This window comes from Pseudozyma hubeiensis (genome assembly GCF_000403515.1).
Source record: "Pseudozyma hubeiensis SY62 DNA, scaffold: PHS42, whole genome shotgun sequence".
Classification (NCBI taxonomy): domain Eukaryota; kingdom Fungi; phylum Basidiomycota; class Ustilaginomycetes; order Ustilaginales; family Ustilaginaceae; genus Pseudozyma; species Pseudozyma hubeiensis.
In genome coordinates, this window is record NW_012133824.1 from 18,943 (window position 1) to 42,988 (window position 24,046).

General features: G+C 56.7%; 13 protein-coding genes across 13 annotated transcripts; 6 read left to right on the plus strand and 7 right to left on the minus strand.

Annotated features, from left to right (window-relative positions):
- Positions 1-17: 17 nt before the first annotated feature.
- PHSY_004177 (hypothetical protein) lies at positions 18-965 on the minus strand (the record flags this gene model as incomplete). Its single annotated transcript, XM_012334792.1, has 1 exon — positions 18-965. The coding sequence occupies one exon, from the start codon at positions 963-965 to the stop codon at positions 18-20; it is 948 nt and encodes a 315-aa protein (XP_012190182.1).
- A 323-nt stretch (positions 966-1,288) lies between these two features.
- PHSY_004178 (hypothetical protein) lies at positions 1,289-2,182 on the minus strand (the record flags this gene model as incomplete). The annotated part of the gene is made up of 1 exon (XM_012334793.1): positions 1,289-2,182. One exon carries the CDS (start codon positions 2,180-2,182, stop codon positions 1,289-1,291), a length of 894 nt encoding a protein of 297 aa, XP_012190183.1.
- A 343-nt stretch (positions 2,183-2,525) lies between these two features.
- On the plus strand, positions 2,526-4,418 carry PHSY_004179 (hypothetical protein; the record flags this gene model as incomplete). The annotated part of the gene is made up of 1 exon (XM_012334794.1): positions 2,526-4,418. The coding sequence occupies one exon, from the start codon at positions 2,526-2,528 to the stop codon at positions 4,416-4,418; it is 1,893 nt and encodes a 630-aa protein (XP_012190184.1).
- Positions 4,419-4,859: 441 nt separating this feature from the next.
- Positions 4,860-7,085, plus strand: PHSY_004180 (hypothetical protein; the record flags this gene model as incomplete). The annotated part of the gene is made up of 1 exon (XM_012334795.1): positions 4,860-7,085. The coding sequence occupies one exon, from the start codon at positions 4,860-4,862 to the stop codon at positions 7,083-7,085; it is 2,226 nt and encodes a 741-aa protein (XP_012190185.1).
- Positions 7,086-7,245: 160 nt separating this feature from the next.
- On the minus strand, positions 7,246-10,948 carry PHSY_004181 (hypothetical protein; the record flags this gene model as incomplete). The annotated part of the gene is made up of 3 exons (XM_012334796.1): positions 7,246-10,164; positions 10,250-10,649; positions 10,830-10,948. The coding sequence occupies 3 exons, from the start codon at positions 10,946-10,948 to the stop codon at positions 7,246-7,248; spliced, it is 3,438 nt and encodes a 1,145-aa protein (XP_012190186.1).
- Positions 10,949-12,404: 1,456 nt separating this feature from the next.
- Positions 12,405-13,748, minus strand: PHSY_004183 (aerobactin siderophore biosynthesis protein iucB; the record flags this gene model as incomplete). The annotated part of the gene is made up of 1 exon (XM_012334797.1): positions 12,405-13,748. One exon carries the CDS (start codon positions 13,746-13,748, stop codon positions 12,405-12,407), a length of 1,344 nt encoding a protein of 447 aa, XP_012190187.1.
- Positions 13,749-14,187: 439 nt separating this feature from the next.
- On the plus strand, positions 14,188-15,228 carry PHSY_004184 (hypothetical protein; the record flags this gene model as incomplete). The annotated part of the gene is made up of 1 exon (XM_012334798.1): positions 14,188-15,228. One exon carries the CDS (start codon positions 14,188-14,190, stop codon positions 15,226-15,228), a length of 1,041 nt encoding a protein of 346 aa, XP_012190188.1.
- A 147-nt stretch (positions 15,229-15,375) lies between these two features.
- Positions 15,376-16,725, minus strand: PHSY_004185 (potential NADH-dependent flavin oxidoreductase; the record flags this gene model as incomplete). The annotated part of the gene is made up of 1 exon (XM_012334799.1): positions 15,376-16,725. The coding sequence occupies one exon, from the start codon at positions 16,723-16,725 to the stop codon at positions 15,376-15,378; it is 1,350 nt and encodes a 449-aa protein (XP_012190189.1).
- An 83-nt stretch (positions 16,726-16,808) lies between these two features.
- PHSY_004186 (hypothetical protein) lies at positions 16,809-17,306 on the plus strand (the record flags this gene model as incomplete). The annotated part of the gene is made up of 1 exon (XM_012334800.1): positions 16,809-17,306. One exon carries the CDS (start codon positions 16,809-16,811, stop codon positions 17,304-17,306), a length of 498 nt encoding a protein of 165 aa, XP_012190190.1.
- A 130-nt stretch (positions 17,307-17,436) lies between these two features.
- On the minus strand, positions 17,437-18,321 carry PHSY_004187 (hypothetical protein; the record flags this gene model as incomplete). The annotated part of the gene is made up of 1 exon (XM_012334801.1): positions 17,437-18,321. One exon carries the CDS (start codon positions 18,319-18,321, stop codon positions 17,437-17,439), a length of 885 nt encoding a protein of 294 aa, XP_012190191.1.
- Positions 18,322-18,616: 295 nt separating this feature from the next.
- Positions 18,617-19,360, plus strand: PHSY_004188 (hypothetical protein; the record flags this gene model as incomplete). Its single annotated transcript, XM_012334802.1, has 1 exon — positions 18,617-19,360. The coding sequence occupies one exon, from the start codon at positions 18,617-18,619 to the stop codon at positions 19,358-19,360; it is 744 nt and encodes a 247-aa protein (XP_012190192.1).
- Positions 19,361-19,916: 556 nt separating this feature from the next.
- Positions 19,917-20,150, plus strand: PHSY_004189 (hypothetical protein; the record flags this gene model as incomplete). Its single annotated transcript, XM_012334803.1, has 1 exon — positions 19,917-20,150. The coding sequence occupies one exon, from the start codon at positions 19,917-19,919 to the stop codon at positions 20,148-20,150; it is 234 nt and encodes a 77-aa protein (XP_012190193.1).
- An 897-nt stretch (positions 20,151-21,047) lies between these two features.
- On the minus strand, positions 21,048-22,103 carry PHSY_004190 (hypothetical protein; the record flags this gene model as incomplete). The annotated part of the gene is made up of 1 exon (XM_012334804.1): positions 21,048-22,103. The coding sequence occupies one exon, from the start codon at positions 22,101-22,103 to the stop codon at positions 21,048-21,050; it is 1,056 nt and encodes a 351-aa protein (XP_012190194.1).
- Positions 22,104-24,046: the final 1,943 nt, after the last annotated feature.

A 24,046-nucleotide genomic window follows, 5' to 3' on the forward strand; every position in this document is an offset into this window, starting at 1 on the left:
GCGAGTGTCACGACACTCTAGAATCCGTCATCGCCTTTGAGCGTGCGCATCCAGAAGCCATCCTTCTTCTTCTTCTGCGTTCGACCTTCTGCCTGCAGCACGGGGGCACCTCCCGGCCCCGCCGCAGCGGCAGTCGCCGACCCGATGCCCATAGCAACCGATGCGCCCGGTGGCGTATTGAGCTTCGCTGCGTCCTCGGTATGATCCAACCCATCCGCCGGGGCGGCTACAGACGCCGGAACCGGATCGCCCGGAGCCTGGTTGCCCACTGCGACCGTCTTGCCCGTCTCGTCTACCAGCGTGAATGGCACCGTTGTATCGGTTTCGATGACGAGCAGCCCTGCATCTGTGATGGTCGCCTTCGGACCGCCGGTGATGCGAATCGTACGATCACGATCGATGTACCAACCGGCCGAACTCAGCACACTTCCCTGCAGCAGCTTCTGCAGTGCTGACTTGGACGCCTGCGCAGCTTTATCCTTCAACTGCTGATCGACGGGTTTCGGCTTTCCGTTCGCACCCTTTGCGCCTGCCAATGCACCTCCACCGATCCCCACCACCTGACCGATCTTCGCTACCGTCTGACCCTTGGATGCATACTTGAGCAAACGTTTCGCCGTGGGAGTGTGCGTTGCAACCACGGCAGTGATCCTCGCGGCCACAGCGGAAGCAGCAGCAGCGGCTCCGCCGGCGGCAGCGGCTGCACCAGCAAAGTAGATGGCGCCGGCACCGAGAGACACAGCGCCGATGGTGATGGCTGCGATAGGAGCGTACGTCTGAAACTTGTCGTACCCGTTGTCACCGCGATCTATGCGCGCCTGGATGGTGAACCATACGCGACCGGTGTGCATGGTGGCGCGTCCGCCGTTGGGTGGCACCTTGTTGGCATAGTGGAGAGGAGACACCTGCTTCAAGCAGATATTGAGCGGTACTTGAGTGTCGTTGATGATGACGACCTTCGGCATGGCGATGTCAGGGTGGGATATGAGGATGGTGATGGTGGTGCTCAAACAAGGCAGGGTCGTCGAGGTGACAGGTCATTTGATGCGACACAAAGTGCGGCTTGGCTGAGTGTGGAGGTTCGGCGGTGCCAAAAATAACCGTAGCACAGCATCCATCGCTTTCGGCGAATTTTCCGTCAGATGGGCCACGAGGCTGCCATCCTCATTCTTCTCGAGCACGATCCTCGTATCAAGCGACTCTCAGGACGAACGCACCATCGCATGCTCATCACGCCTGATGATGTGATTTGTCTCTCTATATTGTACTTTCTGTGTATGCAAAAAGGTCAGCCAAGTACACCTGCGTCCGACTTCTTCTTCTTCTTGCCCCCCTTCTGAAAAGCCCTCCAATCAGCCACACGATGATCTCTGGTCTGCTCCCAGGCAGCATCATGCTCCGCCTTTCGCTTACGCTCTTCCACCGCCTGCTCCTTCTTCCTCTGCACCTCTCCCTCTGCCTGGTGCTGGATGCGAATCGCCTTCCTCCGACGCAGCTCGTCGTCCACCATGAGCTCCTTGGTCGCACTGCGAACGCGCTCTTCCCAGATAGGATTGAGATCGACCAGACGTGGATCGTCGTACGCCGTAGCAAATGGAAGGTTGAGCTCCTTGAGAACCATCAGCCTGGCATCCATGACGGTCTCGTCCAGCGCTTTGCGTTTGTCTTCGTCGAGCAGGTGGGTGGATGCCTTTTTGAGCAGGTCGAATGCCTCCACTGCTCGCTCGTGCTTAACCTTGTCCGGGTGGATGAGGAGTGACTTTTTGCGGTAGATCTTGTTGATCTCCTTATCATCGGCTTCGAGAGGCACTTCGAGGACGTCGTAGGGGTTCAGACGGAACGCGCTCAGGATACGGTCGATTTCGAGCTGCTGTAGTAGCGACGTGCGTTCGAGCGCAAATGCTCTCTTGTCGTCTGCTGTTGTCGCTGATGCAGGCTCGTGTTTGGAGGTCGAGCTGGTTTGATGTGAGCCACTACCGATCGAAGACGTCGATGCGGGCTGCTGACGAGCTAGACCAGCGGATCTATTAGAGTTCAAAGCGGCCGTAGCTGCGGGTGGTGACGGTGGTGGAGGCGGTGTTGGGCTTGTACGTGGAGGCGGTGGATTCGGAGGTGGACCCGGTGGCGGGCCTGGTGGTGGACCGGGTGACGGACCGGGCGGTGGCGGCCCTCGCCCGGCCATGTTGAATGTTCCGAAGGGTCGAAGCGTTTCGCTGAGACGTTGATATGGACAGCGGAGAAGGTGCACAGACAAAGTCGTCGGCATTACATTTCTGCAATTTTGGCTTAGCATTCTACCGAAGCGCCCGGTTTTGATTTTCTGGTGATACACAGCGGCTTCGATTTAGGCGAGAGGGTTCGTGTACCAAAAGCGTGAAAGATGTCGGCAATTGACACTCTCTCTGGCGTCTTTGGCTCCACTTGGCATCCTCTCCTGTTCGTTACACCATCTTCAACCATCATCGGCATCAGGGTTTCTCTTTCACTTTGGCATTCGCAAAGCACTGCAATGTGGATCGACAGTCATGCTGCCTTCTCTCGCTCTTAGCGACTCTAGCCTAGATCAGTTTCGTAAAAACATCTATCGCCCTCGTCTCTGCCTCTTACTGCTCGTCTTACTCCTGAGCCCCTACAACACGACTCAGCTCTCCTCATCGTCATCATCCGATACCTCAGAAGTCAGCGTTAGCCAGCCCGCGCAATCAGGATGGGCGATCAGTATCATCGATGGTCTTGTGGTAGCTGCCGCACCATCTGCATCGCCCTCAAAGCTGTCAAAGGCAAGTGCCAAGCCCAAACAGAAGTCCAAATCGAGCAAGAATGAAAAACCGGGCCCATCGGCAGCACTTCGTTCTGCAGAAGCTAAAAAGATGGCCAAGGATGCGGACGACTCTGCATCTCAACAATCTCAGCCCGCTCCTGGTTCGCTCTTCCGTTTCCCAAAGCTCAGTTGGGCACTTCTCATCGACGAGCATGTACTGCCCGCGCTGCTCACGTTCCACCTGCTTTGGGCGATCCGTTTGGCAGCCATGTCAGTCGAAGATGGCCTGGTCAAGAATTCTTTGCTCGGATCCAAATCACGCTTCCATACTGTCACGCTTCCGCTCGCCTACCTTGGCGTGCTAGCCATTCTTGCCATCCTCACAGGTCAGCCTGCAACGATGGCCGCGATACGTTCGCGCTGCCACGGATGGAGGAAAAATCTCGCATTCCAAGTGCTAGAACCGTCGTCGGCTGAAGGAGTAAGCAAATCTATGTTCAGAGCAGACGGCTTGCTCCCATCGTCTCTCTTCGTCATGCTCGAGACGGCTTCTGCGCTAGTGCACGTGCTCAGTATCCTGCCCAAGGTCGACGCTCCATCCATCGCCAGCTTCCTACCAATGCAGCTACAGCTGCCATCGCCTTCACATTCACCACCTCTGATCGACTTATTGCCGCTACCTTCTTTCGTCAAGATCGCTTTGACTGGTCCAGTGGTCAACACAGCCACGGCCAGGTATGCAAGAAGTCGCAGACCCATGATGCCTTCTATCAATGCAGGCCCAAGATCTACCCCAGGCGCACAGCAGCAGAACACCAATGCTGAACGAGGTACGACTGCAAATGAAACTGCGACGACATCTGCGCTTGGATCTCGACCGTCAAGCAACGACGTCGGTAACGCTGATGACTCGCATCCTCAGCAAGTGTACCGCCGTGTTGGTGCTCCCGAAGATGAGGTGTTGCGGTCCACAAGCGTCGCAAGACCCATCGCACCTCTCCGTCTGCCGGAAATCGATGCAAGCGGGTCACAAGAAGCAACATCGTCACCCTCCTCACGACGCAGAAGAGCACCTCGAATGCGCGGTCAATCTGTGCTCGTCTCCACAAAGTGGATCTCAGAGACTGCCACAACGCTTTTCGACAAGATCACGGGCATTCTGATCTACTCTATCATCACATTGCGGCTTCCCACACTGTCACCAACCTCGCTGCCTCCCGTCTTGTCCCTGCTCAGCCTGCGATCCGAGCTGGCGTCCATGACGCAGATCTGGTCCAAAGCACGTAGCTCGGTCGAATGTCTCGAGTTCGTCCGTCGCAGATGGGGCGTGCAGCTCGAACAAGGGAAGGATCCGTACACGTCTGTCTCAAGGCCGAGAGCTGCGGCAGCGGCGGGCGACTACAAGTGGAAGTCGTACGACGATGTCTATTGCGCCATTTGCTTTGAGCAGACTCGATCTGCAGAAGCTGCACCAGATGCGGATGATGCCAAGCCGCACAAGTTTGAGTTCTGTCGTCTCGACTGCGGTCACGAGCTTCACGATGTCTGCCTCGTCTCGTGGCTGACGGCTCAAGCGTTTTGTCCGACTTGTCACGTCGTGCTCAGCTTCAGTCCACGGCCAACATCGACATCGAGGCGCCGTGCTGCACAGGAATGAAGGTCAAGTCGGAGTTGTTGCCCTACAAAGCACCGACGTCTTTGTGTGAACATTGTAACCATCTTCATGTGGATTTGAGGTGTGAGAAGCTCGAGGTGACATTGTCCGCGAAGGAGCGGATGTCGGTGTTTTGAACGGCATCACAAGCTCAAATAGCCATGTGACGCTGCCGATCTTTGTTCGGACGTGATGGGCTTTTCGGAATTGCTAATCGGCACTCGACGACGCGTTACGGCACTGCAGGGTTCGCTTCCAGGAAAACCCGAAAAGGCGGCTTGCAGCTGTCAGACAGAAAAGTGTTGCTCTTTGCTTATCTTTCGAGTGTGACTAGTCACTGCAGAGTGGGGTTGGCTCTTGCATCCTTGTCATCACCATCATAGCCTTCGTGTCGAACATAGGCCAACGCCAGACTCGCCAAGGGGAGCGAATGAGCCGGTCGCGATGCTCCAAACAGCCTCGTCCAGCTTCCTTTTGCGCAGATCAACTTCGTCCGCCACCACAGCAGCACGCAATGTGCGGGCGCTGGTTTGCAGTAGCTGCTCCAATCGGCCGGCCTCTCGACCTTTCTCCTTGCTCGCCGCATCAGGTCGGCCAGCTAAAACCGTCACCACCAATACTGGAGCCAAGCTTGCGCGTCACCGTCTTCGCCCACTGCGCACCACAGCGACCTTATCATCATCCGTAGCAGCTGCACCGACCGACAAGGACCCGACGCCAACCGAACCAAGTGAAACCGAACATGCTGTCATCTCCACCTTCGATCTATTCTCAGTCGGTATCGGTCCCTCATCTTCGCACACCGTTGGTCCCATGCGTGCCGGTGTCATCTTCGTCTCCGACTTGGCCGATATGGATCTCCTCGACCGCGTCCACACGATCAAGATCAACCTTTACGGATCACTCGCTTTGACTGGGGCAGGCCACATGACACCGCAAGCGCTGCTGGGTGGTCTGGAAGGCGATGATTGCGAGACCGTCGACCCACCTTCTGTGCCGGTGAGGTTCGAAGAGATCAAGCAGGCCAAAAAGCTGCACTTGGGCAAAAACCTTTTCAAAACGCTGGGAGGAGCAAATGCTGAGGATGGCAAGGAGGTCACCAAGGGCAAATTGATCGATTTCGATTACGATCGAGACCTCAAGTGGATGTTCGGTCAAGTGCTGCCTCATCATTCGAACGGGATCAGGATGAGCGTCTTCGACGAGCAAGGCGAGATGCTTGCTACCAACGATTACTATTCGGTCGGCGGAGGCTTCGTTGTCAATGGGGCTCTTGCAACGCCTACATCGTCCGCTTCTTCCACAAAGGCTCACTCTGAGTCAGAGAAGAGCCAAGACAGCAACTTGATCTCCGCGGTCTCACTCCACGACGAGACACTGGAAGTCGCAGCTCATCCGATCGACTGGGGAGAAAACGTCTTCTACAAGCAAATTCGTCGCAGCGACGCTGATTCAGGGCGTAGAGCTGGCTCTGCACCCACCGTTGAAGGCCTCCTACCTCAAGTCGAAGCGCCTACACCCCTCGACCCTCCTTCCTCCCCACCCATCCCCTCCTCCCCTACACCCACGCATTCTCCCGAAAAGCTCACCGCGCGACCGCCTTCCGGCCCACCCTTCCCTTTCCACAACGCAGCCAGCTTGCTCCGCCAATGCAAGACGCGCAACCTCACCATCGCGCAAGTCGTCTACGAGAACGAGCTGACCTGGAACCCTCCGGAGATTGTGCACGACAAGCTGGTCAAGATCTGGACCACAATGGACGAATGCATCCGAGCAGGTGTCGAGAACGAGGAAAAGGTGCTGCCGGGGCCGTTAGCGGTGCGGAGGCGAGCGCCGCAGCTGTACGCGAGGCTGTTGCGCGGTGTGTATCGCGGCGGTGCTTCGCTCGGTGCTCCTGAGAACGGCAAGGCTGAGATCGCACCAGGCATAGACTCTGCCCCTCCTCGAGCTCCGAAATCGACATCGCTTGATCTGACCTCACCACTCGTCACCCGCCCTCGTATCATCGGATCCTTCAACCACCCCATCATGCCCTGTCCACCGCGTCGCACCAACTTCCCCGCCATCGACTACCTCACCTGCTACGCCATTGCCACCAACGAACAAAACGCCGCAGGAGGTCGAATCGTCACCGCTCCCACCAACGGTGCAGCCGGTGTCCTCCCTTCGGTCCTCAAGTACTGCTTCGAATTCATCTTTGACGACGATCCCGTTCGAGACCTTACCAACTTCCTTCTCACCGCATCCGCCATTGGAATGCTTTTCAAACGCGGTGCCACACTCTCCGCTGCCGAAGGTGGGTGTATGGCAGAAGTAGGCGTGGCGACGGCAATGGCAGCAGCTGGATTCGTCGCCGTATTGGGAGGAAGTCCCGAAAAGGTCCTACAGGCTAGTGTCATCGGTATCGAACACAATCTCGGTCTCACCTGCGATCCGCTCAACGGTCAGGTTCAAATCCCCTGCATCGAACGAAACGCTCTCGGCGCGGTAAAAGCCGTCACCGCCGCTCAACTCGCCCTCGCAGGCGACGGAAAACACTCCGTAAGCCTAGACGACGCTATCACCGCTATGAGGGAAACAGCTAGAGACATGCACACCAGCTACAAGGAGACCAGCTTGGGCGGTCTTGCCACAGCCGTAAAAGTCCCAGTCGCGATCCCTGATTGCTGATCCACATCTCCATACAAGTGATGCACAACTCACACACGGACAATGCAAACCATTTCGAGCCTCATCTAAAAGTTTCCATCGTGACCACTTGCATTCCATAATATTGAGAGATTGTCCACGAAAAGCAGGCAAGATTGCCGCAACACTCGCCTCTTCGCGATCAAATGTCCGTCCGCCAGATATCCTGCAGAATGCCAGACCACTCGGACGAACCAAGCACGTCATTCAGAATGAAGTCCAGCGAATCCAACCCCGCCTCCGAAGCCTGCACATCTCCGCCTCCGCCCATGCTGTTCGCACCATTCGAGGCGTCGACATGGCTCAACACGGATCCGTTGCTCGAGCTGTTCATCATGGCTACACCGTTGCCGACGTTCTGGTAGTAAGCAGATGCGGTCTCTGTATGCGGTGATGCGCCGGATGAGCCTGGCGCACCCAGTGTGGACGGTGCGAAGTGGTTCCTCTGTTGCGGTCGTGCTTGCAGCGGCTGCTGCGACGTGTGTGCATACCCGGTCGCTCCTGGATAACTTCCGCTGTGGGGAAGGGCAGCCGCTAGCGATTCCGTCGCATCCGGCGCAAACCGCTGAACCGCAGGACCTCCGCGAAGATGGCTGTACTGATACGTGGTTTGCGCCTCCGCTTCAAACATGGACGCCGTCGTGCTGTACGTCGAGGCGTTCGAGCCCGTCGAATGGGGTCGGAAAACATCTTGCTGCCGTGACGGAGACGCGCTGGCGTCCGAAGCAAACGCTTGCACAGCATCAAAGCTCCTTCGTGATGCGCCATCATCCGTAAGCAACGCCGAGTAACGCTCGAGCTCAGATGCGACATTGGCGCGTGGCCTGGCCGCCGGCTGATGAGATGAATGGCCGTTAGCGCACTCTTGAACGTGACGTGTAGGGGCACCGGCCGTCTCTGTTCCAGGTGTGGAGGCCGTGTTCCTCTGATGGTCCTTCTGCCTGCTGCTATCGGTCCACGCGACGATCACCTTGAGCATACCCTGCAGGATGTACGCACACGTGGCAGGGATGCTGCCACTCTGAATCGAACCGCTCGGGTCCAGCGAGAGCATCGCCGTGATCACATCCGAGAAAACCTGCTGCCAAGATTCCGACCGTTTCGGTGGTGTCTTCCACAGCTTGAACATCGTCGCGTGCATTTCCATGGCGCTGAAAGCCGCCTCGAGCGCGTACCCGCACGCATTGATCATAGGCAAAACTGTGCGGGATTGGCCATCCACCATCCAACGACGTGAGGTGGGATCCATTGTGTCTGCAGCCTCGCCCGTAGAGGGAGCGGACTTTGCTTCTCTAGCATCCCGGCAGAGCGTGCTGATGTTCACGAGGACCTTTTCAGCGGCCAGGATGAGATGCTCGCCGTAGTGCGTCAGGAATTCTCGCATCTCCAAGGACGCATTCTCTCCAATCATCATCATGGCTAGCTCGGGACCGGGAACATTCTCCTTCTTTTCGATGCCAAGACCTCGGTAGATGCCAGTGCTTAGCACGAGGAGGTGGCCAGCCGTGGTTTCGATGGTGATCCAGGTCCGCAGCAGCTTGCAACCGTCTTTGCCGTCGATCAGACGTCGCTGGAACTCATCGTCGACTTGCGTGATACGACGCTCATAGTCTTCAAGGACCATCGACATGTGGGAGAGACGCTCGTGTTCAGGTCGTTGGATCGAAGAGGTGCGGATGGCGTTAAAGGCGTCGAGCAGCTGCCTCATGGCGAGGCTTCGCATCGCAAGACCGGTGCTACCTATCCTACGCCGGGATGACCAGCGTCGTTGCGCGAAGAACTCGTTTTCCAAACTCGGCGTAGAGGCGGGCTGTTCGATCTGTGCAGCTGATGTCTCTTGTGGCGGAAGTATGAGCGAGCGGCTCCAATCGTCAGAAAAGAAGCGATCGTCGATGGTTTCGTAGAGCTCATCGTCACCAAGTGTAAAGCAATTGTACCAGGTCTTGACGCTGGCCCACGCCATGGCTGTGCGTTTGGTCTGGAAATCATCGAGCTGGTTCGTCGAAGCAAAGAAGGAGTAGGGAGCTGCAGCGGTCAAGGCGACGCGGTCGAGTCGAACTGAGCGAGCGAAACGTTCCGCGGCACTGATCTGGGCGTCTGTGCGGATACGGTTACGCGAAGGACCTGGAATGGCAGAAACATCGACGGGGAAGAGGGCGAGCAATTCGAGCGCTTCGACGGCATTGCTGGAGCGGGGCGAGGTGAGCATCACGCGAGCCAGATCACGGATGATGAAACGAGTGACAGAGAAGCGCGAGACGTCGTCGCGAGGATCGCGGATGTGCTGCATGGCAATCACGTAGAGCACCTGTTCCAGGAGCTGGGTCGAAAGAGTCTGCTTGCCTTGCTTGGCGTCTTGACGGAGTTGGTAGGCATTGGAGACGTGGGGCATCCAAAGAGTCAAATTGTGTTCGCACCAGTCGCTAAGCTGTTTTGATTTCTCGTCCGACACAATCTCGCTGACGTCGGTCTCGATGGTGGCTCGCGCCGAGACGAGGCGGAACACTTTGGAGGCGAAACCATTCTGACGCGGCACGAGCTCGGTGAGCAGCGTGAGGGGTCTACTCCGAGTGGAGAAGCGCTCCCACGTATCGATGTTGGCGCTGTCTTTTGGATTGCGATCCTGGGTCTTGACGTGAGGTTCGGGTCCGGGTCCGGCTGACGCTGTCCTTCTACCGCTGAAATCTGTCGGACGTGAGGTGGAAGGAGGTGAGGAATCTTCATCTTCGTCGGAGGAAGAGTCGGGTGTACGCGGAGCTAGCCTGGCTTCGGACGGATAGACGATCTGGTCGCCAAAGACACGCCCACCGGCGAATTTGAGGTCGTTGTCGTCGGGGAGGGGCACACCCGAAGCGGCAGCACTGCTGCTGCCGATGCTATTGATGCTGTTGGCGTCCCCGACGTTTGAGGAAAGAGACGTGCCCGTGGAAGACTTGCGTACGGGTGGGCGATTCGCGGCAGAGGGCATACGCTTTTGCGAGGTGCTTGGACGAGGGCCGTTTGATCGGGATGGGGGTTTCCTCGCCTTTCTCTTGTCGGCGTCGTCGACGATGCACGAGATCTGAAGTGTTCGACATCGGTGACACGCTTGGTGGTCAGGGAGCGGCAAGGAGCTGGAAGGAACTTCGAGGTCGGGGAGCTCACACCTTGCTTTTCGCTGCTGACACATCTGACACGAACGGCGAGCATGTGTGCGACGAGGTCGTTTCTGGATTTGGATCGATTCCTCCTCGTTGTCCGTAGCCGCAGGTGCGATCAATGTTGGCAAGCCGGAACTCGAAGCCGAGGATGACGGCCGTGACGTGCCTTGTCGAGACCCGGAGGCTGTCATACTGTGATGCTCCATCTCTGGTCTCAACTGCCCTCTGATACAGCCGGATCCGATGCGTTCGAGTTATAGATTGTTCACGGCAGCGCTTCGCTATGACGGCAGCATGGGGAGAGAGAACCGCTGTGTTGGGCACGACGGTGTACGTGTACGAGCTTGTGGCTTGTCGTAACGACGGCCGGGATCGATGAGAACTGGCGTGTGATCGATCCGAGGGCCTTTTGATATTGTCCAGGGCAAAGTGTGGTTGGAGGCGTCAATTTCGGAGGATGGAGTTACAAAGCTCAGCGAGGTTGTCGGAGACGGAGACGGGACGGAGTCAGAGAAGGTATAGGGCGATGTAGTAATATCGACGATGGCGATCCAGCGAAGGTGAGCTCGCTATGAGTTATGCAGACCCGGGATGTTGAGGGTGGTCGGAAGGAGTGCAAGGCTGGACGAGCGAAACGGCGGTCCTTAGAAGCATTCGAGTGGAGGAATGCGAGAAGGCCGCGGTTGCCAAACGACGCTCCATCATGTGAACTGGAACCTGCTGCAGAAAGCCAAGACCGTCAGTGGGGTCGTCTCGACCGATGACTCTGAACAGCGACAACCCGAATCGATGGAGGGACGAGGGCAGGATTCAGGTTGAAAGCAGAGTTGCTGCAGCTCAACCGAAAAGTACAATGGAAAGAGCCGACAAACGATCATTCGAGTCAAAACTGGATGCACGAAGCTGCAGCCGACAGGGCACGAGCTCAATTCTGTTGGCTGAGTCCGGTGTTTCTACGCATGCTGTCTGCCCTGACTTCGGAAAGATGCACTTCGCCCACGTCGAACTGCCGCCGTTCTGCATACCGTGTTCGCCTAGACTCCCAATTCCGAAAATCACGAATTTGCTGAGTTGAGGCGTGCAACCAACTGAAGGATTCGACTCGAGTTTTGACTGGTGTTCGGCTAAAGCAAAAGAGGCTACACTGCACCCGCGATGCTTCTATTTGCCTGTGACCGTGGTTTGACACCTTTTCGAATCACAGCCGCCGAATCCAACCACGGAATTCCATATAGTTAACAAAATCATTTCCGTTGAACGCCGGCCTGTCCATGGATGTGAAAAGTGATTTGAAAGAGTCGTTCGACTCAGCTCATCTGCTTTCGGCTGTGATGCTTCGGTTGTTTGGAAGCTCAGGCACGTTGCGGGATGCATTCCTGCCTTGATCGCTGCCGTTGCCGGAACTGCCACGAATCCATCTTTGATCGACACCTTGTCCAATGACGAGCACAGCTCGAGTCACACAATCGAGCATCGCCGACGATCCAGGTGTACCCCTTCGGCAGTCAGTCACAGCCTTTCTCGTCGAATCGGTTCAGCTACGGTTCCGCTGCCCATCGTCAACGTCGTGCTCGCTAAGGTCGAGCAATCCATGAAATATCGCACGATCTGAGAGTCTGACTTTGAAAAGCAACATCGGCTCCTTTGCCTCTCTCATGTCTGCTGTGGCGCCCCCTTTGCCGGTGTCGGTTCAACCAGATACTCCGCTTGTGCCTTTCACCACGTACCCATACTTTCCCACCTTGACCGGCCAGGCTTGTCGGCGATGTCGCCGACGCATCTTGCCTGCCCGCTTCCATCCCTAAGCGAAGCGCGCTAGAGATCCTATCTCGGTTGACACTTGATCATGCGCACAGCTTTGGCTCGTTCCTGATGCTCGCATATCCTTCTCGTTGCAGAGCTGCTCTTCGACCGAGTTGCAACGCTTCTGAACTTCGTTTCGAAGGCCGCAGAGCCGTCGCAGTTTATAGACGCGGGCGTTGCCGTGGATGTCCGGTGACTGCAGCGGTCCTCATCAAACACATCGGTACTGCTGCGTCAGCTTCTCTTTTCTCCTCCTCGAGAAGCGCGCACGTCATTCACACGAAAGCTGTCCGAGCAACGTCTGTTTTGCATTCCTTCACGACACTGAATCGGACAACTCCGGCCGCCTTGCTCGCTTCTAGGCTAGATGCTCCGGGAGTGGCCCCATCGGGCAAAGCTGGAAGAACCTCTCCTTGCCAAACTGCACCAGCGCTGCGCGCTTGTGCGGGAAATCGATCCACTTTTCCACATTGCCGCCCACCATCATCTCGTACTGAACCATCTTGGTGTTGGTCAACCTCGGTTCCGACACGCACTGCGTCGTCGAAGGGTCGAGCAAGAACATGAGGTGCACCACACTTCCCATCCACGATCGTACCCTGTGCGGACCACGGAACCGCTCATCACCCACCAGCGCATGGAAGCCGCGGTCGTACTGTCCAGCCGTGTAAAAGTCGACCAGGTTGGAATGCTTCGAGTAGTAGACCTCGACGTATCCCCACGCCTCTCCGTCCCACTCGCCGATCAGTCCAATGGTGTATGCGTTCTGCTCGCCCTTCTGCATGCCTTCCAGCTGCTCTTCACGGCTGAGACGCTGTCGCCAGCCCTCGTTGACGCGATCGGTGGCATGCCATGCTGTGATCAGGTCGACATCTTTGGCGTTGCTCGAAGAAGCCACGCGGAATGTGAGGTGAGAGTCGAGACCGGGGATGAAGCGCGAATAGATCGGACCTGCCGAAGGAGGCGGCTTGAACGGTGGCGCTAGAGGCGAAGCGACTGTCTCTGCATTGGACGACGTGAGAGCAGTGCGCGTAGCTGCATCAGCCAATGGCAACACCCACGGTACGAACTGACCAGTCGGCGAGCCGAATCCTTGCCAAAAGGCCGCACGAGACACGAGCAGCCGACTCGTATCCACTTGTGTCTTGACACCTGGAGTCGAAAGAGTTACGAGCTTCGAAGGATCCAAGATAGCGAGCTTCGATGCGGTCAAGAACGACACCACCTGCGCGTCCAAGCCCTCGGTCCGCAGGAGCAGATGCTCTTGTTGCGGCCACAGAGCGAAGAACACGTTGATCCAATTCCAGATTCGGCTCGCACTCACTTGCTCATCGCCGGTCGATGACTGCAGCGAGCATTCAGCAAAGCGCTTAGTCCGGAAAGCCAGACTGTTGGTGTCCGGCTCCGCTGCTGGGTTCGGATACGACGGACATGGCGATATCACTGCCAGCGTGCTGTTGGTATCGACCCAGTCGTGTGGTCTGTGCGTTGATAGCTTGATGGTATGACGCACGCGCTGCGCCTGCTCGTCGGAGGAATCGCTCTGAGTGTCTTGCGAGGCTGTCTGCACTGCCGCCTTCTCGTGAGCGACGACGATGGTAAACTTGGAGCCGTCAGGAAGACTGAACGGGTGGTTGCCGGGCTGCACAACCACTGGCGCCTTTTTGGTTTGCGGAGAAGCGACGTGGACCAACGCCGACATGATTCTGACGCTGCGACGTGATCGTTCTGATGGTGGAGGGAGGGAAGGCAGGTGCCATCTATCGCCGCTGGGACCTCTCGTTTGCTTTACTCGTTCGCCCCGAGCATGATCGACCTAAACAGCAAAAAAAAGGGTCCAAGCTTGGACTCGTTCCTTTTCATGCCTCGATCCTCCACAACTCCAGCCTATCCGAGAAATTTTTTGGGGGAAGCTAACAACAGATCTAACAGTGAATACTTTTTTCGCCAAATAGAAGCCGGAGAACCGGGTCGGGCAGCTGTGTCGGCGAGAGTCGTGCATCTGAGCCGGTAAGCCACCTTCTGCACTGTGCGCGTGGTGCGGGGTCAACTCGACTGCCTTCTTCGCAGATACACATTCTGACATCACTCGTGTACGCTCTTCCATCACCACCATCATCTTCCTTGCACACATTTCGAAAATGAGGGCTTTCTACCTGCACAAAGATATCGCCCCGTCCGAGCTGCCATCGACGCTCTCCAGCGATGTGCCCGAACCCAAGGCTGCGGCGGGATCCAACGAGGTGCTAGTCGATGTGCACTCGGCCGCCTTCAACTTCTTCGACATCCTCGCTGTCCAGGGCAAGTACCAGGTCAAGACGCCCCACCCCTACGTACCTGGCGTCGAGATGGCAGGTATCATCTCGAAGGATTCTCCTATCCCGGAAGGATGCGATTTCATCCCGGGCAAGACCCGCGTCTTTGGTGCTGCACAGGGCGCCTACGGTGAACGAACCAAGGCAGACTACTGGCAGCTCATGGAGGTGCCTGAGGGGATCTCGCTCGAGCAGGCGGCAGGACTCTTCATCACCTGGCCCACGAGCTACGCCGCTCTCAAGTTCAGAGCCGATGTTCAACCAGACGAATGGGTGCTGGTGCACGCCGGTGCCGGCGGTGTCGGCATCTGCGCCATCCAGATCGCCAAAGCCATGGGTGCAAAGGTCATCGCCACCGCTGGATCGGACGACAAGCTGCGCGTATGCAAAACCGTCGGAGGCGCCGATTACGCCGTCAACTACCGCGACAAGGACTGGCAATCCCAGGTAAAGAAGATCACAGAAGGTCACGGCGTAGACGTCGTCTACGACCCCGTAGGAATGATCGTCCCTTCGCTCAAAGTCATCGCCTGGAACGGCAGGATCATCGTCGTCGGCTTCGCCGCGGGCACCATCGAAAAGATCCCAGCCAACCTGATCCTCCTCAAAAACGTCGCCGTCACCGGCGTCCATTGGGGCGCCTACGTTCGCAACGAGCCAGACAAGATCGGCGAGACGTGGGAAGCTCTGCTCGACATGTTCAAGACCAAGAAGGTCTCGCCTACCGTGTTCGAGCACATCTACGAGGGGCTGGAGAGCGTTCCGGAGGGGTTGAAGGACTTGGCTGAGAGGAAGACGTGGGGTAAGGCGGTGGTTAGGATCAGGGCCGATCCTCAGTTCCCGCCGAAGGGGAAGCACAAGCTTTAAGTTCTGAACAAGATGACACAAAGTCAATGCTCGTTGGGTTTCATGTGCTTTCGTCCCGGAAAAGAGATCTACATTTCTCGTCATGGTCTAGCGTTGTGCAATTGCGTGTGATGTCATGGTTTACAGCCTCTGCTTGATGACCTCTCGTCACTTTTTAGCAGCGTGGACACGGTGGTACTGCGGGTTGCCAGCCGCCCTTGTGCCGGCCAGGGCGACGCTGGCGTCCTCAACCCAGTTCGGGTAGGACATCAGTCCACGAGCCAGCAGCACCGCATCGCATTCACCGCTCTTGATCGACTGCTCGGCGAGCTTTCCCACCTCACTCCTGTCGCCTCCGCTCGGCGAATCGTTGGATCCCTCCATCATTCCCACCGCTCCCACGAGCATGCGTTTCGTCTCATCCGCTTCCGACTCGACAAGAGCATCTCGTACGGCCTTTGCTCCGAACAGCTGGTATCCTGCACCCACGGTGATCTGCTGGAACGGAACGAGACCGCCGGAGCTGACGTCGATCAGGTCGACTTTGGCCTCGTGAAGCCACTTTGCGAGTTGGACGGTTTGATCGACGGTCCAGGAATCACCTTTGCCCGCTTTGTCGGCCCAGTCGGTGGAGGAGACGCGGACCCAGAGACCCTTGTTGGGGAACTCTTGGCGGATTCGGCGGGCGACATTGAGCATGAAGCGGCTGCGGTTCTCGAGGCTTCCTCCGTATTCGTCGGTGCGGTGGTTGGAGAGGGGGCTGAGGAAGTTGTGCATGAGATAGCCGTGAGCGCCGTGGAGCTCGACAAAGTCGTACCCTGCTTCGAAAGCCCACCTTGCGGATTGGAGGAACTTGTCTTCAAGCTTCTTGACTTGTTCCGTAGTGAGGGCTCGCGGAGTGATCGAATCGTCGCTGTAGGCGATCGCAGAGGGGGCAACAACGTCTTCGGGCCAACCTCCGTCCTCGCGTGTCACGTACTTCTTCTTCTTCTCTCCGCGGTAGAAGGGCGAGTGATCGGAAGCCTTCCTTCCAGCGTGGGCCAGCTGCACGCCAACAGCCAGTCCATCGGTGAACGACTTGAGCACCGACACGAGTGCCTTGTGTGCGTCCCTATGCTGCTCGCTCCAGATACCCAAGTCTTGAGGCGTGATTCTGCCTTCGGGCTCGACGCTCGATGCTTCTACCATAATGCTGCCCACACCGTGGAGCGCAAACGAGCCCAAGTGCGCAATGTGGTACGGAGTAGGGAAACCGTCGTTGGCGGAATACTGACACATGGGAGAAACAATGACGCGGTTCTTGAAGGTCATCTTGGCTGCCTGCTCGGGCTCTGCGAATGGCATGGTCATGGTCTGGAACAGCGCAGGTTTGGCGACACCCTCGGGCAGAATAGAGTCGGGCATGGAACCCGGCGGTGGGTGTCCGCTTCGGGTGGGGACAAAGTTGCTGATCTTGAGCGCATCGATCGAGTTGGTGAGCGGAGCGGTCAGGCCGGACACAAAGTTGGAAGCGTCCATGTCGGCCGAAGATGCGCTTGCGGATTGATGAGAAGGCATGTTGTGTGGCCGCGTTGGTTGCGAATAGGCCCTGTTCTTGATCAATGTGGTCGTTAGAGATGGGCTTGGGAGGCGAGAGAGAAGAGGTCTATATAGTTTCATCGAAGGGCCCGGTCAGCAGCAAGAGAGGAGGAGATAAGCGTCGAGGCAAGGCAAGAAGAAAGCGAAAGCTGCTGACTGTCATCATGTTCTCCGGACTCCTGTTTGGCGGCGTTCGAAAGGTCAGTGCATGTTCCGGCTATAGTCTTACACGGCCGCTTCGCCGTAATTGCGCAATATTGGGACAACAGAGCGCTGCTGCCGTGCGCAAAAGTGATTTTCTCGGTGATGACTTTGCGAAATTCGGCTCGGACACACGGTTATCTATTTGCGACGAGTGCATCTTCGTACCAACACCGAAGCTCAAAAGCGAAGCTCGGATCAGTAGACACTCACAATGTTTGTCGGCTGTAGCGTCCGTTGATCTCCTTGTTCCGGTCTACCGGATCCTCATCGCAGCACGTGGCTCAGTGCAAAGCCGAAGAAGTTACGCCACACCGTGAGCCGCCACAACGTTCACAAGCATGCACCGACACCGGAGCTGGTTGAGGAGATGCAGTGTCGCATCCCGGGTATCTATTGCCTTGACAAGGTCTCTCAACGAAGAAAGCGGGGTACATGCAATGTCTGCCATCATTTTTGCAACGGTTTGCCGCCACGATAGATCACCGGCTTTCCCATTGACCCCTCCGCTGCGGCTTTCCGTGGTGAGAGCGACCTGACCCAACGAACTTCCATCCCACCTTCTAACAATCCACCTGCAGGCGACCCGAAGCGGTCGTTCCATACGATCGACACGCAGCGCTCCAACAGAGCTGGCTCATTGATCGTTTCTACACCACCTGTAGGATTTTGAGGTTGAGCGAGAACATGCATAGCCGCAAGGGGGACGTTGCTCGAGCGTACCTGCAGCAAAGCCTGCTTGCTGAAACCTGATGAGGAGAGGAGGATGCCGGCCAACGGTGCATTATGTACGTCGATAGTGGCTCCATCTACGGTTCCGCTGGCCTTTGTCGATGTGGGCGAAGGCGAGGACGCTCGAAAGATGACTCCTTCCATCTCGCGAACCAGCACAGGACCCATCTTCTTCCCTCCTTCGTCTTGACACTTGCACTGTGCTACGATGCGAATCCTCCTCTGCCGGCTCGAATCAGTCTCCGCCGCTGACGGATGTATTGATGGGGGTTGCCACCATCCTCGAAGATCGATGCCGCGATCTCCTGCTCCACCGCTTCTTTCCAGCTCCATGCCAAACATTTGCTTGAGAAGAGCTCCGCAGAGAAGCTCGTATCGCGTTCCGCGGGCGACTGAGCTTTCCGCTTCTTGTGGTTTGTCAGATGATGGCGGGATGGCTATAAGTTTGCTCGCTTTCCGCTGTGTTGTCGAGGACGAAAAAAACCGAGCTGGCAGCCTGAAAGCGTGCTCAGGCCTTTGCATACGACTGAAGCTCCATGGCGACAGAGTGTTGCGTGACAAAGGCGCAGCGCTAGCGGTCAAAGCATAGCCCGACCATGACATGTTCTTATTTTGAGCACGTCCGTCGAAAGTGAGTCGGGTTGAGAGGCAAGAGTGACGAGGTAGTCAACAAGTAGGTCGAGAAGCTCGGTGTGACTGACACTCTGACGGGGTCCAAAGCTTGAACCTTCCTGCCGACCAAATAATCCGGCCGAGTCGCGTGGAAGAAATCTCGCAAGTCGGAACACAAAGCTGGATTCTTCCAATCTTGATTGCGACCCTCCACGGATACCACTTGCTCCGCTTTCCCTCTCCATCTCCCGAACAACATCATCTTACGCACTGCACCCTCCTCACCATGCTAGCATCGACCTCACGACTCAGCATCGGCGCTCTGCGTCAAGCAGCCAAGATCCTCCCTCGCCATATCGTCTCGAGAAACGTCTCTGCCGCATCAACCCGTCTCTCGATCCCGCCTACCAGCCTCCGCTCATCCCGCACACCATTCACCCGCAAGTACGCAACCTCCACCACACCCACATCCTCCTCCCTCGACCCTGCCGAAGAAGAATCCCAACGCTTCCTCGAAGAAGGCACCACCCACCTCGAAGCCGGCGACCTCACCGCCGCCAAACAGTCCTACCAACGCTCGCTCTCGATCAAACGCAACTCCTCGGCGCTCTTCAACCTCGGCGTCTGCCTCTACCACGATCGCAACCTCTCTGCTGCCATCGAAGCCTGGAACGAATCGCTCGAGCTATCGCCGGAAAGCGCAGATGCCCACACCAACCTCGCTTCGGCGTACGTGCTGAGCAAACCTTCCAGACCGGACCTGGCAGTGTCGCATCTGAAGACAGCGGCGAGAATCACACCGGAGGACCCGGAGATTCAGTACAACCTGGCGGCGGTGCTCGAGGCGTGCGAACAGCTCGAGGAGGCGCTGACGGCGTACAAGAGGGCCTTGGAGGGCGGAATCCAGAGGGCGGAACAGAACATCAGGAATTGCTCGGCAAAGTTGCTCAGCGCCAGGGTTGCGGTTCAGCAGCAACAGGAGGAGGAAGAAGCCAAGGCTAAGGCGAAAGAGGCGAGTAAGACAGAGTGATTGTGTGGGTGCGGAACACGGTGAAGACGTTTCGACATTGTTTGTATGCGATTGCAACGAAGCAAGTCTGCCCATCACCGGTTTTTTTGGTGCTGTCGTGTCTCTGTGTGTGTGCTTTCTCTGGTGAGGCTGTACAACAATGTCCCTTGGTGGCCGTAACTCTGTCGTTTTTGTGTCATACAGCTCCTCCATGACGAGAGTAAGCCGCGACATCTAGCACTAGATCTTGACTCTCCTCCATCTGACCTCCCTCTCTTCTCCAACCGAGCACAACTATGACCCTCCATCCACCTTACCCTCCACCCCCGACCGTTCCGTCACACTCCCCAACCCCGCCCTATTCCCTCTCTTATACCCCTCGATCACGGTCCGCATCCTCATCTGTTCCGCCTTGAAATTCCTCCTACAGGTCTCCCAACTCGCCAACGAGACGAAACAGAAACTCCCTACACCCCAATTTAAACCTCTTCTCAGCCCTCTCCCTGCTACGAGGGTGATTCCTGTTACTCCGGCTGCTGTGGCCATTCCCATGAGCAGACTTCCGCGGGCGCAGGGGATGGAACCTATTCGAGAGATGTCGGTGATGGGATCGATGGATGTTATCGCTGCTCGGAGACGCGTTGCTTCTGCCTATGACGTGCAGCCCGACGTGTGGGTAGAAGAAGGAATAGAGAGGACGTGGTCAGGAGAGAGCATAACGGGAACGGGAGAAGGTTTGCGAACAGGTCTTACCTTTGCACCAGAAGCACCACCCGACCTCTCACTACCATCTCCTATTGACGCCGGTTGATTCGCTTCGTGTAGTCTTGACATGTCTGCACTCCTATCCACGTGGTAGCGCCTTGTACTGGAGTATGATTCCGAGCCGCTTTGCTTTGACCGAACAAGATGCGACGTCCAAAGTGTTCAAGAAGAAGTCGTGTCCATGTTGCAAGATGCAAAAAGAAAAGTGGAGATGAACTCCCAAAGACAATCGCAACTCGGCAACAGAAATATCTCGTACAGCTCTAAATTTCCGCTCCGCTATCTTGTGTAAGCTACCATTGCAATTCGCCGACTTCCGCATCCACTTCTGAGCCACTTTTCTCACACAACCTCACTACATCCCAACCTGATCATCCCATCACTCCCCACTCCCCACCACTCAGCTCACAATTCCATCACTCACAGTTCTCGAACCACAACCCCGAACTATAAAGCAAGAAAGCTACAATTAAATGTACAAGGGCAAACAAAAAAAGACGCCTGTCGACCCTAGATCCGAAAAGGAAACAGACCGCTCTTTAGCTTGACGTTCGTTCGTCAAAAGCCAAAAATGACCGAGAAGGGGGAAGAGAAGGAGAGGAAGAGAGGTCCAATTCCGTGATAAAGTCGATACTAAAGAGAGTGTTTGTGTGTGTGTGTGTGTGTGTGATGTCGATTCTATGTGCGCTTTTGCACGTGCTCTTGCAAGCATGTTCTGCGCCGAGACTTTGCAAAGATAAAGCACAAGTGGAGTGAGGCAGAGGATGAAGGAGGGGAAACCATCCTTGTGGTGATAAAAGAGTGTGGATTGACGACGTTCAGCAACGCTCAGGAGGCGGCTTTGTCGGTCAAGTTGGGAGACAAGGATGGAAGAATCCGTTCATCGAAGGCAACATTTTAAAGGAAAGGAGGGAAGCAAACGCCGATCCTCTCTGTTCTTCCTCTAGTAAGCCCCACGCTCGCTGTAGCGCCTCGAACGACCGCCACGGTACGCAGCTGGTTCAGGTGCGAGCTGCGTCCTGCTTCCGTACGCGTCGCCGCCATAGCTTCTCCTGGGAGCACGATCGTCGTAGCTCCTGCGGCTGTCGCGCTGGCTGCTGTAGCGACCGATGCGGCTCGCGCGGTTGTCATCGTAGCGGTCGTCGAAGCGGTCACCCTCCTCAGCAGCCAGGTCGCGGCGGCTTCGTCGCGACTCTCGGCGGCCGACGTTGCCGTAGACGCGCGAGTCGTCGGGCTCGTAGTAGTCGTCGTAGCGCGACCTGCGGCTGGCGCGGCTGATGGGACGCTGAGGCTGCTGCTGGTAGTAGTAGTCCTTCTCCGGGTAGTCGTTGGCGGCGTAGACGGGGCGTGCGGGCTCGTAGTCGTCGTAGTAGTTGTCGTTGCTACGCGAGCGCTTGAGGTACCAGCCGAGCGCCAGCATCATGAAGCCGAAGAAGACGGGAGGAAGCGAAGCCACCTGCATCCAGATGGCAGGTCCGAGCTCGCTACCGGTGACTGTAATTTGAGTGGTGCTCTGGAAGGATCGAGCCTTGTTGCGTGCCAGAATGAACAGGACAAGCTCGATGACGAGAGCAGCCATGGTGAGGAATGACGCCCAGAGCGCAGCGAGCGGCCAAAGGAAGGTGTTGGTGCAAAGGTGCAGGAAGGCAGCGCCAGCAGCAGCACCGGTGAAGCCGGCCGCGATGGGTTGCAAGACGAGCGCATAGGGAAGCTTGTTGACAAAGAACAGGCTGATGGTTTGTTCGACACCGAGGAACACCTGCTGGTAGCCGAGACCGGTGGGAGAGCACTGCGTCACCCCACCTTGAGAAAGGCATTGCGACCAGATACCGTACGTCGAACGCAGGGTGGATGAGCCCGTCTGATCGGCGAAACGGATGTAGAGGAAGTAGATGCCCTTGATGTAAGGCAGACCGAGAGCGACAAGCAACTGCAGGATGAACGAAGCGCCGATGGACAGGAAGCCCACAAAAATGATGAGCACGGGTGGGATCCTCATGATTGCGATGGCAGCCTACAGCCGGATTGGATCTCGGGGCTGGGTCGATGCTGAGTGTGGTGAGGGTAATGGGGGAGGGCTCAACGTGCAGGCTTCACGGAGCGGGAGTGCGCGGTACGAAGACCAGCGAGAATGGCGGCGTACTAGGGAGGGCCCCGGAGGAAGAAGGCGCGCGGATCACCAACGATGCGAACGAGGTGATGACAGTGATGATGGTGTTGGTGGTCGTGAGGATGGCGATGCACAACGAATCGAATCAAGAAGGCGGGCAAACGGATGGAGAAGTTCAATTGCGGCTCAGAAGAGGGACTGGGGGGAAAGGGCGTCCTACGGATGCAACCTGTCAGGCTAACAGGCACAAAGACGGGAGGGCAGGAGGCGGGGCGGGGATGAGAGGCCAGTAGCGATGGGCTGCAGGAAAGGGGAAATAGAGAGCACTCTGTGAGCCGAGTATTGCCCTTCGAGCGTGATATAGCGTGGTAGGGCTGAATTCAGCGACGGGGCTTCAAAAGGCTGAAGCCTGCGTCCGTCAGCATCAGACCGTGTCACATCACAGCAGCTGCTGCTCCTAGCGCTACACGACCTCGCTCTCGACGGTAAGAAGAATTGGGGACCGCTCACTAGGTTTCTGGATTCAGACTGCATCAGAGCAGCAGCGTCGACCCGACGAGATGAAACAACAGACAGGATTGTGGTCAGCGAAGGCCGGCAGCGGATGGAGGGACGCCCAGGAGAGGACAGATTTGTCTCAAAGCGGACCAGGGCAAAGTGTCAAAGTGCCAATGTGCGTTGATAATTTGGCGCTCCGCGATTAGGGCGGAAACGAGTGATCCTCGGCCCATGTTGTGTGCCTGTGCACGGCAAATGACCTCTCCTCCAGGTCATGTCGATCCAAGTGCGTGTGTAGATGCGATGCAGCACCGTGATCTCGTTCGTTGTCGAGTTTTCTTATTGAGCACCATGTCGGTGCTCCGCGTTCAATGGCATCGGTGCGACCGAGTCCTCTTTGTAAAGGAACAGTCGATCCGGTGGGCCAATCGAGCTCCTCTGTCGTGTTGCCGCAGGAAAGCAGCATTGATGCTGTTTATTTATTTATTTTCGACTAAAAATCGCTCCAAGCGAGGCTGTAGAGTAGATGCATCACACTTCGCTAAGAGGAGGAAAGGAAGAATACGCGACCGCTGGATTGGGTTGTGTAGGCAGAAGTCCGTAGGTCGTGTGCCAGAGTGCTGTGTGCTTGACGGATGCAAATCATGATTGCGCCGCAAGCGTGTGATTTTCAAGCGCCGACATGCACCTCGCTCAAGCACGCATATGATTGCTTTTCCCCTTGCGCTTTCAGACGACGGTGCCGTCCATCCCCAGGCACCAGGTCCTTAGGCGTATTCCTCCTGTCACGCAGCGGCTCCACAACTGTGTGTTGCGCCGACACATGCCATCTCAACGAGGATGGACCGGCCAAATGGACATGTTCCCACAGAGCTGTCCATTTATGAATTGTTCATCTTACTTCATTCGACACGCTTCGCAGTCCTACTTCATTCACTGTCTTGAGAGACGATGAACGATCTTTCTTTTAGCGAGCAGAACCAACAAAAATAGCCGTGGCGGTTTGGGCGGAAAAATCTACAAAGAAGATCTCTTGCTGATCCGGAGCTCGAAGCATGCATGCAAATTCCAAATTTGTCTTGAACATCCAAGCTCGCAAAGCGTGTTTCTCTCTCTGATGCTCTTTGCCTCTGCGTTGCTATCCACAGCATGGATCCGGTTCATCGGCCCGCGTTCGCTGTACTAGATCAGAGATTGTTGCTGATGAGCAGGTGGATGGCCAACAGCCCTGACCTGAGAGCCAAGTCTTGGCATCGGACCCGAGAACTCATCTGTCCGCAGAAACCGCCTGTTACCTTCGCCGTAGGATGATTCGCTACAGCCGCCAGCCGCAG